The 15618-nt window shown below is 35.6% G+C and overlaps 2 protein-coding genes across 4 annotated transcripts in view; one reads left to right on the forward strand and one right to left on the reverse strand.

The window, feature by feature from the left end:
* Nucleotides 1-15618, reverse strand: part of LOC144442243 (synapsin-2-like) — a 129664-nt gene that overhangs the window by 14725 nt on the left and 99321 nt on the right. The window lies entirely within an intron of this gene.
* Nucleotides 2568-11399, forward strand: LOC144436852 (metalloproteinase inhibitor 3-like). The gene is made up of 4 exons (XM_078125715.1): nucleotides 2568-2741; nucleotides 6559-7074; nucleotides 8958-9082; nucleotides 9732-11399. The coding sequence occupies exons 1-4, from the start codon at nucleotides 2615-2617 to the stop codon at nucleotides 9906-9908; spliced, it is 945 nt and encodes a 314-aa protein (XP_077981841.1). The 5' UTR covers nucleotides 2568-2614; the 3' UTR covers nucleotides 9909-11399.

A 15618-nucleotide genomic window follows, 5' to 3' on the forward strand; every position in this document is an offset into this window, starting at 1 on the left:
GGGGGTTGATATACTGCTGATGTATTTTTGAATTTCCTGTTTTTTATTACTATGTGTGGTTCCAAAATCTGTCATTTCCATGTAACATGCATATTAATATGGTGGTGGTAAGGTGGGTGGGTGGGGTGGGGGGTGGTGGTGGGGGTGGGTTGGGGCATAATTTGACAAGTTACAAGCAACAATCTTTTGAAGAACAAATGAATAAATTTAACCTAACCCCAAAAATTGACCCAACTCATCGATCGGATTAAATTGTGACGACATTAAAAGTGTCCACCCCACTTATACAAACATACCACTGCTATACTGCAATAACAATTACTTTGCACATTCTTTAAAGTTTAAGAAAAACAAAAATATATTACAGTAGAGAAATCTAGGAGCCAAGAATATTTAAGGATGTTAGGGGTGAGGTAAATAAATAAACAAATCTCACTTTGTTATATATGTAATTTAAGTTATTTAGCCACTTTTTCTTCCAGATAACAAACGTGACAGCCAATGCTAAGATCATGGACTTTCTTTGACCTTCAATACATGTTCAAGGTGATGTTCATATTTGTAGCTCACTGAACAGACACACTAACAATGCTTGACTTTGAGAATTGTAAACGTATATATATATGCAAACATTACAACTACAATAACATCTGTAGAAGTTCTTTCATAAGCCAATATGGCGTTTACTCTGTTTAGTGTTTGTGCTAAGGTTGGGCAACCATTGTGATTGGAAAAGGGGGAACATTGTAAAGCTGGAAAATTATACTTCCTTAGTAAAAGTGACCGGGGAACTCAGTGGTAAATTTGTTTAATTACTTTAAAAGTTAAAAATTATCATATCTAAAATTTAATATAACAAACAAACAAACAAACAAACATACACCCTCAACACTGAAATAATACTGGTAGGGAACCCTGATGAATAGACTGGGGAACACAGGTAGGTTTCACCTACTTTAATCACCCTCAACAAAAAACACACAGGTTGAACTCTGATAAAATAGACCAAGAACGTTAGACAAAATTTTACCTACTTCCTACCTTCAACAAACACACAGGTAGGGAACCCCTGACAAAATACACTGCGAACTCAAACAAAATTTTATCTACTTTTGATATATCCTTTGCAACACTTAACCAGAAACTTGTCTTCGTGAGTTAGTTAAACCAAGACAAATTAAGACTCAGGGCTGTGGCCAGTATCAAATAAAAGCATACAGTATTGGTGTTTGATTTAATTGCAATTATCATCTTTATGATCATTCTGTATGTTTGTCCTAGTTTTTATTTCTTAACATTTTTTACCGAAACAAACATTCATGAACAATGTGACAGCGTATAAAATTGCAGTGTTCAAATTCTTTTACGAGACTGTTTTTGTGGTGACATCTTTATATGGTACATTTTGTGGTAACATTTTTTATGGAGTGTTTTACCACCATGGGATTAAATACCACAAATTCAAGTAGGCACATATCCTTATCTAGGTGTATGTGTTCAAGTTATATCATTTAATAATCAGCTGATAATTGCTACAAATGATTCACCACAGAAATAAACACCCAACTGGTGATAACCAGAACTTCCTTCCTGTTAGTATACACAGTAGTGGGTCAAACAAGACAGACAAAATACCCTAGGGGTTCAAACAGGAAGGGTAGGGTGGACAACATTTTTTTTTTAAACTTCATGAAAACAAACATCACAAATGATAAAAATAATACTTGCTATTTGCTATAATGTTGCTAATCTTAAAAAAAAAAAATTGAAAAAATATAATAAATTCCCTGAAATTGGTTTTCTGTTACTCAAAAGCTTTTCACAATTTTTTGAAAATAAATTTTTTAACATGTTTCATAAATAATTTTTGTATTAAACATTAATATAGTTCTGGGGACTTTCTATTTCAACAAGTATTTTTCAAGGTGTCAGAATGAATAAAAACAAAAGAATTACTGATCGCATTAATGTATGTGGATGTTGTGAAATAGTTTTTTTTTTTTCATTTAATGGTTCCCTTTTTACTTGCTGGAGTTAATAGTATAAAAAAGAACTCTAAACTTGATTTCCTGTACAACGCCATATTTGGTCAGTCTTATTATGTGTTTGACGTTAACGCACCCGCTTGCTAGACTAATTACACTTGATACCAATGGCACTGTTTATGTAAACAGGAGTTTGTTTCTTTGAAAACATCATGTAATACTTCACGCACACGGCTCTACAGGGTACCCTTTTGACATCACACGCTTCTCTTCTATGATTGGTCAATCAAAAGGGCTGTTCTAGCCACTGTCTTCACTCCTGCTTTAAGTGCACTTGTAAACAAGTTCCTGTGCGGGTCATTTGTTCTAAGAAAATGTATGAAGTTGAATTCTTTGGATACACAGGAAGTGAAAAGGACAGGAAAGAATGACAAGCAATGTATTATGTGTGCGTACACCTATCACTGCACCACAGTACTCAAGTGACAGAGTCAACACTCCCAATTACTACACCCCTACTCTTCTACCAGGTGGGTACTAGCAGTCTATTGGAACAGCCCTATTTGTGGCATAAATATAGCCAGACAGCCTACACACAGTACACTTGTAGAGACATCAAAACTTGCAGAATGGCATCCTCATCACCAACTTTCACTGTACTCAGCCTGTTTCTGGTCTGTTTGGCAGTACACCAAGTTTGGAGTTGTTCATGTATGCCAAGTCATACCCAGGACCAATACTGCAGGGCGGATTTTGGTAAGTGTTGCTGGGGTTTTTTCTCTTTATATTTTGAGCCTTTCAGATTTATACAAAGATTATCATTATACTAGTCACATTAAAGTGATCATATAAATCCCTTCACAAGAAAAAAAATAATAATATGGCTTTAATAAGAACTTCAGAATGTACAATTTCTTCACACCTGGAAGTATTTGAATCTCTTAAGTTTTAGCTGTTGAAGAATGGAACTGTTTATTGAATACAGGCAGTAGCTAGTACACAGTTATGTCTAATAGCAAACTTTTCCTAGAATTGGAATTAATTATGCTGTTCAAAGTAATAGTACCTATTTCCTCACAATAGTCAGATCCATTCATATATATAAACATAGGAATGAACCATATTAGGACATAAAATTGGGATTCTTCCAGTTTCAAGAGCATGTGCTTCTTTTTTGCACCAGCTTAAATTGTTGACAAAACTATACAACTGACTCAAGATAAGAGACAAGATTAACTTAAATCAGTAGGTAAATAGTTATATAACATATAGGTTGAGAGAGATTTGAGAGATTTGATTTGTTCATAGGTTAGGTACTGATTAGCTAAAGAAGAGCTCAGAGTCCATGACTGGTTCAATGTTATGCATTTTTAATGTTATCTCTATCTCTAAAGAAGCACTGCTTTTTATCAACAAAGGTATCCCCAAGGCCAAAACATTTGAATAAACTATAAAACCTGCATAAATTACACTCTAATACATTACATTATGGTACTTTACATTATACTGAGTTTATGAGCAATGGGGGGGGGGGGGGGGGGGGGGGGGTTATTTTCTTTTTACACATTTTGAAAAATGGAAATACAGAAAACAATTGGGAAGAGAGTGTTTGCATGAGAACAATAACAATATGTTTAAATGTAGTCATGCTTTGCAGACAGAGTAAGTGGGAGTCCCTCTCCTCCTCTTCTTAAGTGTTTAAGTAGTCTTGATGTTAACGTGGTCTGTGAGTGGAGATGTAAATCATAACAATACCGGTAGTCAGAATTGTGTTTTGCACACCACCTGCAAGCAGGACTAGAGTTAAGATTGAAAAGATATACACAACACAAAAGCTGTATTATACGGGACTATACTTATTATAATCTTGTACATAACCTAAGATTTTAACTACACAACAAATTTGGTTTACAGAATCTGGATTGTCTTATTATAAACTCCTGAAAATTGCAAAGGTTGTGAACTTTTTCAACAAGTGCAGGGTACCGAGGCTTTTTTATTTCACTTTGTTTATCAAACAATATATTAAAACTGACCTTCAAACTTTAACAGTTTCCTGTCAATTTCCTGCTGATACCATATTATTCAAACCTGAGACTATATTTAGAGCTAGACATTAATTTTTAGATCCACAACAACTATTTAACTGTATGCCCCTAATGACCTATGAACCCTGTCTAACCAGACTATAAAGTTTGACCCAAATGTCTGAGTGAAAGTTTTATGGCATCTGCAAATATTTTGGCTGTTTTCAAATACTTAAATCAGACTTTAGTTAGATGTAGTAGATTCTAGATTTACCCATGGTATCCAATCTAGAAATCTTGAGATGTAAATCAATGCCTTGGATAGCACTAAACTAACAAAATCCATGCTTCCAAAACATGCATGTATTCTATAGATATTATATGTTGTATCTACTTCTTGAAGACAATGACAAAATTTAATTATTTACTAGAAAATCATATATGTGGACCAGGGTCAAGAAAAGGACGAGGTAAAATGATTTTTTTTAGACGATGTAAAAATTCTCCGGAAAGAACAGTCCATTCATTAAAGTTCCAACATTACTGGCATCGTTATCATTTTGCAAGCTAGTATATTAAATTCAATTTTAGCCAATGACTACATTTTAAAATGACTTTTATTTTCATCCATCTGGTCGACAGTTTAGGAGATGTCTGCAATACCCATCCCACCAAAGTGCCATGAAAAATGTGTTTTAATTGAATTGAATAGATTTATCTTCAATCCTGTTGCTACAGTTAAGATAGAAAAGAAGTACACAACACAGAAGCTGTATTCTACGAGACTATATTTGTAATAATCTTGTACATAACCTAAGATTTTAACTACACAAGTTTGGTTTATAGAATCTGCATTGCCAGTTCAACTCTGGAATGGATAAACTTTACCACACACAGATCATAGATGTCAGTGAAGGTTATTGGAGGAATGGAATGATGTCATAAAAAGTATAAAATCTTAACCTTTGACATGGATAACAATTTATTATCATTTTCCAAGGAAACACTACAAAAGAAGCTGTGTAGTATAGTAGTAGTAAGAACTTTGGTTTTTTTTAAAAGGTTTAGTTGCATAAACAATTCTGCAAACATTAAAAGAAATAAATATGCAAAAGTTTTTCAAAAAGTTTTTTTCCCCGTAACTTGTAAGAATATTTTCACAATACTATCTCTGATCTCACAGATCATATGTTCATGTGACTACTAGTGCAGTATAAAGGACGCTACAAGTGTAGCCTTGAGGCTTGACTACTGTATATGAATGGACTGGCTTGACAGCTATCTACTAGACTATGCAGCAAATGTCATTTTCAAGCCAAGTCCTAAGACTGACAGATCAGCTGTTGTAGGCACGGTCTAATCTCCCTTTCCCCAAACTATTCGGGCTTAGACAGCCCGGACTGATGATGTCATTTCAGTCTAGCCATTTCAGTCCCTTTAGCCCAGCTACCACACTAAATTCCCTACTGCAAGCACTATGCTAGTCTGTAACATAAGATGTACCATGTCACCGTATCTGTCATCAGCATGCACACTTTTACACACTGGTTTACGTAGTCATGTAACTTACTAACTTACGGTACAATCTAGCGGTACCCTTGTGTGATGATAATCCTTGTTGGGTGTTTACACAGTATAGAAGTAGAATTCGAAGGAGACGCTATTGTATATATTTGGTGTATTATTATCCAAGTCAGCAGCAAACTTAGTTCACACTAGTCCAAAAAGGTGTGTAATAGACAGTCAGCAAGTATCTAAGGAAACCATTCCTACATTTCACAAACAAATAGTTGTTTTGTTGTCTAGACAAGACAAGTAGATGTCTAGAAAATCAAACATAGTTTGGTAGCCATGGTTTCCTGTTGTTGCAAAGAAGTCAAGTGTTTTGAAATCTGTATCCTTCAAAAAAAAAAATCTGTTTTGGAGCAAAATTAGTCAAGCGGCAAACTTAGTTGGAATCTCACACTGTTTTTGTTTGTATACCCATTGACTACAGAATTGCCTTGAAGACTTGATCCAAGCACACAAACACAGACTCTCATTAAATGTCGAATAACCTATCGCTAAGCTCAGAAACCTAAAACAGTGAAACCATATACAATGTGTTTAGTTTCTCATATAAAATTTCATTCTACCACAGCAACCATGGAGTGACTTGTCCGTGGGCTGAATGGCTAGCTTAGTATTGTCTGCATTCTATGTTCAAAATTGCCAAACTCTGGCTGTGTTTGTTTAAAAATTAACCAGTTCTGTATGCATGAAGGGTGATGCTTAGTTTGATCACACTGAAGTATGCAGGTTTTCCCCTGGGTACTCAAGTAAAACTCTGTTTAACACTAGAACACCACTCAGTACCATTCAACAATTTCTAAATTTATTTAGACCTATAATATTAAGATTCTTATTATTGCACGTCAAACACTAACAAAGAGACTACACTGTGATTGTTATGGTTAGGGGTTAGGGAACAATTGTGATAAAGTTTTAGTGATGGATGGGGTCAAACTTTTAAAAATAATATTTGAAGTCGTTTTGTTGCCTTGCAGTAATTCGTGCCAAAGTAGTCGATAGCAGACTGATCTATGAAGACCCTCCAAGACCTCCAACTCCTGCCAAACCAACTGATTTACCAGAAGTCGACACAGATGCTGCTTGGACCACAGAGGCGAGTGATGACACAGTAACAAACAAACAAGTAACAGTGGAGGAGGAGGAGAAGGAAGAAGAGATGGAGGAGGGAGAGAAAGAAGTGGAAGAGGAAAAAGAGATAGAGGAAGAGAAGGAGGTGGAAAAAGATTTCAATAATGAGATTTTTAACATCATTCCAGAAAGATTACGGAGATCAATACTGCCTCTGCCCCCTTATGAGGAAGTTAAAGAAGAACTGGAAATTTTGGAAGAAAGAATGCCGATTGCAAAGGAGTGGAAGGTTAGAGTCAGTAGAGTATTCAAGGGACAGGATTTCATTGATGAAAGAACAACTGTGGAACTTCTCACGGCACCAATGGACTCACTTTGTGGGATCACCTATCTGAGTAAAGGAATACAGTATGTTTTCAGTGGTAAGTTTGGCTCACTCACACCTTGCTAACCCAGAGAATTGGCTATCAGTTTGGCTCACTCAAACCCAGCTAATCCAGAGTTCACTGCTTTGGGTGAGGAATAATATGATGTGCCAGAAAGCCAAGTCACTGGGCTAATAGTAACTCACTATGAGTTGGGGTAGTCTTATCACTGCACCATATGTTACACAAACCAAGGTCAATGAACAAGACAGCACATTGCCCCCCCCCCCCCCCCCCCCCCAATACAAATGTATATTTTAGTCTGTGAACACAGTCAGTTGACAGCATCAAGTCTAGATATGCCCTTTGTACAGCTACACGCCCACTTCTTTGTGTCTAGGTGTTGAAAAGAAACAAATGCTCCATTTCAAAAGGACTTTTGACTCTGACGACAACATACGTAGGGTGTTGGAAACTTTGTCTTCAGGACACACGTGTATAGTGTATCGTATTTACAACACAAGACATCACACAAACGCAGCCTGTTAGTAGCGGTTTCCTGTTGGCAAAACTCCATCAGATTGTACTGTGCGTGCTGTCTTCCCTCCCACACACTATATATCGTACGATGTAACTAATAAACATGAGACTGATTGTCATACAAGAGAGTATTTCCTGCCATGTTTAACAGCTCACTTTCTATGGGTCACCAGTCATTCAAGATAGGTCAAGCAATCTGTCTATTATAATACGTACCACTCATGTTCTGCCAAACTCCTCTACAGTCCTTTCTATAAAACCATTTTTTTCCCAAAGAATACTTTTGATATAATAGACCAGTTTTCTTGTCAATGATACACTTTCTGATTACATAACTTCGTTTCTTTGGGTTTATTTCTTATCATCAGCAGTTTGGCATATATACCCATGGAAAAGTAAGGAAGCCCTACCCAATACTGAAACTACGAGTGCAAGTTTGAAATGATTGTTCCAATCAAATATAAGCACACACGCTCTTTAGTTTCTAGAATGTCGACGATGTAATACTACCCTAAAAGTGTTAGGTATTATAGAGTTAATGACTGGAAGTAGCTATGATATAGTAAATATCTTCAGATCCCAACTTCAGATTCAAACCCAAAGGATAGCTAAGCTGTTTAAGTTCCCAGGGTCACATGTAGTCGGGGATAAATTTCTACGAGTCCCAACAGTTAGTACGTCACTGGAAAAAAGAGTTTATTATCTCATATTTCCGTCAATTTTTAAGATTAAAAAATTAAATTCGCTCACCATCCATTTCCGCTTGGAAATCGATTGAAAGATACTTTAAAGAGAAAGTAATAATGGACCTTTTGAGGTTCATTGGATGATGATAATTAATGATAATGATGATAATTAATGATAATAAATGATATCAAATGCCAAATTATCTGCTTTAAAGTCATGTTCTCATGTCCCGTATTGGAAGGATAGAGTTCTGACAATTTAATTGGTGATTAACATGAAATTTAGTTATTAGCATTACATATGCATATAATTACTGATAATTTTAAAAAGATGTCTGTGTCAGTGTCAAATAATCACATATAACATGAAATACTGAGACTCGGAAATTGGTTTTAAATTAAATATTAATCTGACAGTGTATATGCTAAGAGAAAGGGGGGGGGGGGTGGGGGTGGTCTGTGGGGATGGGGTAATTAGCAATGTTTACCAGATAGCTATCACAATTAGTATTTGGTGTGGGAGCCGCCGGGTAAAATAACTGTAAAGTCTGCCCATTCTCGGACATAATATATTTTAACTAAAAGTTTTATCGATTCAGACTAAATTATTTTATAATGATTTAGAGTCAGGCGTAAAGTCTTCTAATATTTTGCTCATCAACAATGTAAAGTATTTTACAATTTTTATTCTGTCTTTTAAAAAAAAACCCACAGGTCGTTACTATGACAACATATTAAGGATCAATTCATGTGGACTTCTTGAGGACTATCACAAAATGTCATCCAGACAGAAACAAGGCCTTAAAGGTGGCTACACAGAAGGATGTGCAGAATGCAGGGTGAGTAGGACAATGTTCTGGTAGCAAGAATCCTTGTAGATTTCAAGGCATTTCACACCTACTGTGAATGGGAAGAACGAAGGATGGGATGAATGTCAGACATGAAAACAACTAACTTGAGTTTCTCGTTCATGCTCTTCTAAACCAGCTATCATCTAGGGTCATCAAAAGTCTTTTCTTGTTCCTGCTCTTCTAAACCAGCTATCTGTGATGATCATACTACTGATACTACAGTTGATATGCGAAGTCAAGCAGCCTACACAATTATTTTATGTTTTCATCTTCACTAACAGCTTTACATTTTAGACAAGGTAAAGACAATTGATAGCACAGACACATAATTGCAACTTTTGACAATACAGGGAATTTTGTTTGCGCATACATTTTCAATTAGATGAGATATCAAGTTCAGTGAGTTCGGTTGAAAAGTTTTATGTTACGATAAAGACACCCCAGATAGACCAATTTTACCTATAGTAATAGTAGTAATCATTTTATCATTTAGGGTCATCAAAAGTCTCTCCCCTCCGACTTAGTTTATTTTGATATAACCAAATGTTTTTTCTCCATTGAAATAAATACCTGTTGGATTGACTAATTTGTCACAACTGTTTATCTAAATATCTTTCTTTCTTTCCCCTTTTCCCAGATTATACCCTGCTTTAGTTTCCCATGCCGGGAGAGTAATGACTCCTGCCCTTGGTATCCATTCCAGGATACAGATTGTGAAAGTCAATTCTCTCGGTGTCTTCGCAAGAAAAGTGGAAAGTGCGGTTGGCATAGCAACAAACAAATGGCTAAATGTCAGGCTAGCAAGAGCAGCTAATAAGGCAGATCACAGAAGATCATACATTGTACACAGATGGAAATGACTTTATACATACCATGAAGTTTTATCAACTTGTTGGATTTTTTTTTTCAATACTATTTACAGCCCTACCCAGTCACTAAATCTTCTCATATATTTTTCGTCATCATCATTTTTTGTACTAAAATATCAATTAAAATTGTCGCAGAAATTTATTAAAGATGTAATTTATTTTCATGATATATTAAATGATTTAAAACTGTATTACCCACACACTACAGAGTAGTTTGCATACTGTTTGCAAAAAATATGTTTATGTTATAAAAAATACAGGCGTATTCAGTTTGAAATGTTTTCACTGCCAATACTGTAGAATTAAAAGAAAGAGTAGAGTGCTAATTTTCTTCCAAAAATTTTGATTTGGTTCATTTTTTTATGAAAAGACTGAAACTAATATAAAGATTACATAAATGTATGTTGTAGAGACTTGAATATAATGATGAAAAAAAGAGCCATTTCTCCGTTTTGTTTTGTTTTCTGTTTTTCTGACTAAGCGCCACCACTCTATTTGCTATCCTATCTGCCATTTTGATTGTTTTCAATCAAATTTTCACTCCATCCAGCAAGTCTACAATGACAGCTGTATCATACTGGTTTCAAATGGCATTCCTGTATAGACCGATATTGGACGAATACATAATGAGATATATTTAAATCATGCCATCAACTCACATGCTGAATCAACAATTAGGTGTTGTCATGGAAATGTGACCTCACTCTAATTACATGTTATATTCTATTCAAATGTTACTTATATTTTGTACACGTTATATCTGTCATCGTATACATTTTTTTATATAAAGGTCAATATCAAAACATCAAAAACAGATGTCAGTATTTCATCCAGCTTTTCAATAAAGACAAGTTTCAGAACAATTTAACAGTATAGCAAATAGTGATACCCAAGAAATGTTCATTTTGATATAAACAAACACTTTGTACCTCGTTGTTTTGAATACTTTGAGAAAAAAATTGACTGCATGGATATGTTATAAATCTACAGTGATTATACAAAGTCACTGAACTTGGTCTGTGACCATCAGTTTTATGGATGGAGAATCTGTTTGGCTTTCCCAAGGATAAAACAAAAAGAAACTAAACTGATGTGTTTTGAGAGATAGTGAAGACACACACAGACAGACAGACATTATTGTCACAACACCTTCCCTTATGGGAGGTAAACAGACCAGAAGGACCTATAAGCATAGTGTTTAGGCTGACTGCTTCCTATAGTTTAGTGACATTCATGCACCATTGTACAGAATTATGAAAAAACTCTCAACTAGAAATATTTCATATTTCATTATCTTCTGATAATTCACATTGATTATGTAGTATTTACAATTCTCATTTCCAAGACTGATATTGTTTTGGTTGATGATGTAATCTTTTCTGTATATCTGAATGAAATATAAAATGAATATTAAACGTTCTATAAATTTTAGAAAACTGAATGTTCTTTTGTGATTTGTTTAAGTCATGTATGGGGGGGGGGGGGGGTGGTCCAGGGGTCCTCACAATATGACAGGACTGTGCTGCCCCCTGAGGCCATTTACAACTATGGGCTTCCATTCCATTGGGGGCTGACAGGACTCAGTGCTGCTCCCTGAGGCCATTTACAACTACATGTATACTTCCATTCAATTGGGGGCGACAGGGCTGTGGTGCCCCGTAAGCCATTTACAACTATGGGCTTCCATTCCATTGGGGCGACAGGACTGTGCTGCCCCCTCCCCTATGCATGCTCATTGGTTCAAATGTGTTTATAGTTCCTATTATTGTCTTGTAAATTGTGACTGTGTGGCCAAACACATGAGAAGGCAGGTAGACTGTAAAGTGATTCATGGAGTGGCACTCTGTGAGCGATCTGTTTAGAATGGTTGGTATATAAAATGTAACTGGCTGAATTAGTGTGGTGACCATTGGCCACATTAGACAATTGAAAAACTCTCTATTTTGATAAGGTATATCATGGAAAATGTGACAAGGCTGTTGTAAGGTGGCTGCAGCTGTAAGCAAGTGGCTACCTTATTTATGTTTGTCCATTTACTATATGCAAATGTTTGATTGTGTTACTGAAAATCTTTGAAGCATGACATGATACTCAATATTGTGTGTGTGATCAGATATTTGAATTGTGGTCATAGATTATTATAACACTTTTTGAGCATGTGTGAAATGTTCCGTGTAAGTGTATGATGAAAGACACCTGTCAGTTTGGGAGTAAAATTGTGAAAAACGTTGACAAAGCAGGAGAAATGAGTATTTTTTTTCTCTCTCAATTTTTTCAGGCCACTGTATGCATTGTCATTTTGATGTTTCTATATCATTTTTCACTTTTGTGGAAGTAAATATACGTCTGTGAAATCACTTTGCAAACATACATGATACTATTTTCCACTATTCTTCTTTTCTTTCAGGTTTGTGAACTTTTATAAAAAATATTCCTAAAACCATATATGAAACCTCAACCATTATTTACAACTTGAACTACAGGACTGTGCCAGATCCTGTATTTACAATTTGATTTGATAAAAAGTCAGCATGTCCTTTGCTCTACATTAAAACTTTATTATGGAAGGATCGACGCAGACATTTCAACCTTGCAGAGGTGATCTTCTTTAGGTCTAAAAACAATAATAAAATAAACGAAATGAAACTAAGTAAAATAAACAAAACCATCAACATCCCCTGTGAGATTGAAAAGTCCGTCTGTAATAAAGTTTTGATGTAAACTAAAGTTTTGATGTAAACTAAAGGACATCTTGCAAAAAATTGGCTCATTGTTGGGGTTAGACTAACATCAGTTTTCACAACAAACCTATTTACAACTATAGTTCCAAGGGGGTGGAGGGACTATAACAGGACTGTGCTGCCCCTCCCCTATTTCCAACTACAGGATTCCATTCTATAGGAAGCTATGTAACAACTGTGTGCTCCCTCCCCTATATTTACAACTACAGACCCCCCCCCCCCTCCCCTTATGCATCATTTTTATGTTCTAACATTTTGGTGAGGTACAGCATGACATTGCTATAAATTTACACATACTCCCTCCAATATGCACACCTATTCTGCTGATCGAGTGACTACAATTCTCTCTGTACAACTGTAGGTTCTATTCTGTTGGGGGACACAACAACATGTAAACTGCAACCAACAGAATTTCTCAGTTGAAGCTATATTCTCATTATCATTGTATAATCAGTAAAGGGAAATGTAAAACATCTGATAACATCTATTGTGGTTATAACACACAGTCAAATATTTTTTCAAACTGAAAGATTTGAGTAATATGATGCAATCCCCTCTAACATCTCCCAAATATTTGTATAACTAATTATTGTAAACGCTAAATTATGCAGGTGTTTGATGTAGTGATTCAGGCACAGGGACATTGCTTTACATTGTTGGTTTCCACTGAAATATCAGACGAATCCTGCTACTACAAATGTATCAATACACTCTATACTATAGTATAAAACAAACTTCTTTCTGTAAAGGTAGGGTAAATCTATGCAAGTCAAAATGTTACTACATTTCGCCTGTAGACAACGACAACAGCAAACTAAGAAGTACTATGTGTCCCTATGGATTCATGTATTGACTTCCAATAGCTGCCTAATTCCAAGACAATAATAACAATATCACTCTGTATTGCAAACTTTACGTCCTCTCACACTGAAGTCTTCCATCACTTTATAATCTGTGACCACTTACAGTGCTGTAAGTGTGGTTTTGGCACTTGTCCACTTTTTGCTATGATAGTCTGGGACTTCATATAAATGAGACACATTTGTAAACAGTGTCTCTACTTACAGGGTGCAGGCATACCAAAAGAATGTCACAGACTAAGTACACTGGTCATGGTATATTGGTCTGTGAAGTGATACGATACTGGTCATGGCGTATTGGCCCATTTATAGGAAACGTGTGGGCCATATATATAGTCTGTGTCTGAGACATTAAAAGTAATGTAACCATGCAAAAATACTTGCGTAACATACCAATGTGTTTATTTCTACAGTTGACTTCACCTCAATCTGGACATCTTCCAGAATACATAGTTTACATGTAACAGACTTCTGTTCTCTTCTTTATGATTGAGAGGTTTATTTAGTCTAGCTCTAACCGTGGTATCAAAGCATTCCTTTACAAAAAGAAATCTTGTGAGATTTGCTACCAGGGGTAGCACTAGACTAGGTTTCCTACGCTGAAAAAAAAGTGTTATGGGTTGGAGGCACTCTTTCCAAGTTAATATTTTCATGTACATGCAGCTGCACTAGCTGCAACTAGAACGTTTAAAAAAAAAAAAAAAAATGTTTGTCAGGTACAATGAGTTACTCACTGTAACTCATAATATGGTACACCTTGAACAGTATCACATCACATGTGGATAAGGCCTAACAAAAAAAGTTATGTGGTTCTGATTATGCTCAATTTTGTGTGTCACTGACCCCCCTATCTGTAAAACCAAAAACAGGCTAACCCCCTATCACTTCATTTCCAAGCTTTCCAAGACAGCACCAACATGTAAAAGGCAACTACATAGGGTTGAAATATTTTTGAAATATAGTTTGATAGGATCTTGACGGTATTTAAGAAGGGAAGAGCTTGAGACTGGGATATGTCCACCTCATGTGGGGGTTCCGGGGTGGAGGATTTTTACTCTTAAAGCCAATTAAATATTTACTATAGGCTATTCAGACCCTTTCAAGCAATAACTTAATCCATGCTTTACAAGACAGCACCATCATGTATCAGAAACTATTTTTTATAACTTACATAGGGTTGAAATATGTACTTAAAAAGTTAAACAGCATCATCATATACATGTAGATGTAGTGAAGGTCAGCACATCTAATGGTAGTATCATTGGTAGGGGAGATTTGGAGATTAAGGCAATTTTAGACTATCTTGGCAAACATTACACATCTTGAAAAGACAATATCATCTCAAATTAGAATAGGGTGAAAATATTTAAGAAAAGTTTAATACCATTATGACAGTAAAAAGGTTGTTGGTGCATCTGATTGTTGGTTGAATGCATGAGTGACCTCTGGGGGTGAGGGAGTCCTTGGGGGTTTCCCCAGCCAGATCTTCAGTTTTTTGCTTCTATTAAGGCAATGTTTAGGTTATTCGTAGCCTTTGAGGTAAAATTTCCAAGCTTTGAAAAGCTAATGTAAATGTGAATTTTAAATGAGTTTCCCATGTCACATAAAAATGGGCCCGCAACATTGGTATAGGGGCATTAATGTTGTATGTATAGTAAAGTCACCAGTATGTTAGAGAACTTTAGGTGGTCATACCTACATGTAGTGTATAATAGAGAAACTGGAATCTGATGAGATGTGATGATTTGTAGTGTCCAAACTAGAAAGTATATTATCCCTTCTGACAAGTTCATAGTGATGAGTAGAACAGGTTAGATTAACTTCTTTTATAAACTATCTATGAGTATGAAGATTACCATTACGAAACCTTCAAGTTCACTTTTGCCCCAAAGTGCAATATAAGTGAAGCATTGATTGTGAAACAGCCAAGCATTTACATGACATGTTCTGTAACTAGTGTGGTAGCTAGGTAATACATGTATATGTATATGTATAGTTATGTTTGAACTAATAAGTAATATTAAAGAATTCATGTAAGAACCCGGGACAAGAAC

Source organism: Glandiceps talaboti, chromosome 1 (genome assembly GCF_964340395.1).
Source record: "Glandiceps talaboti chromosome 1, keGlaTala1.1, whole genome shotgun sequence".
Classification (NCBI taxonomy): Eukaryota; Metazoa; Hemichordata; class Enteropneusta; family Spengelidae; genus Glandiceps; species Glandiceps talaboti.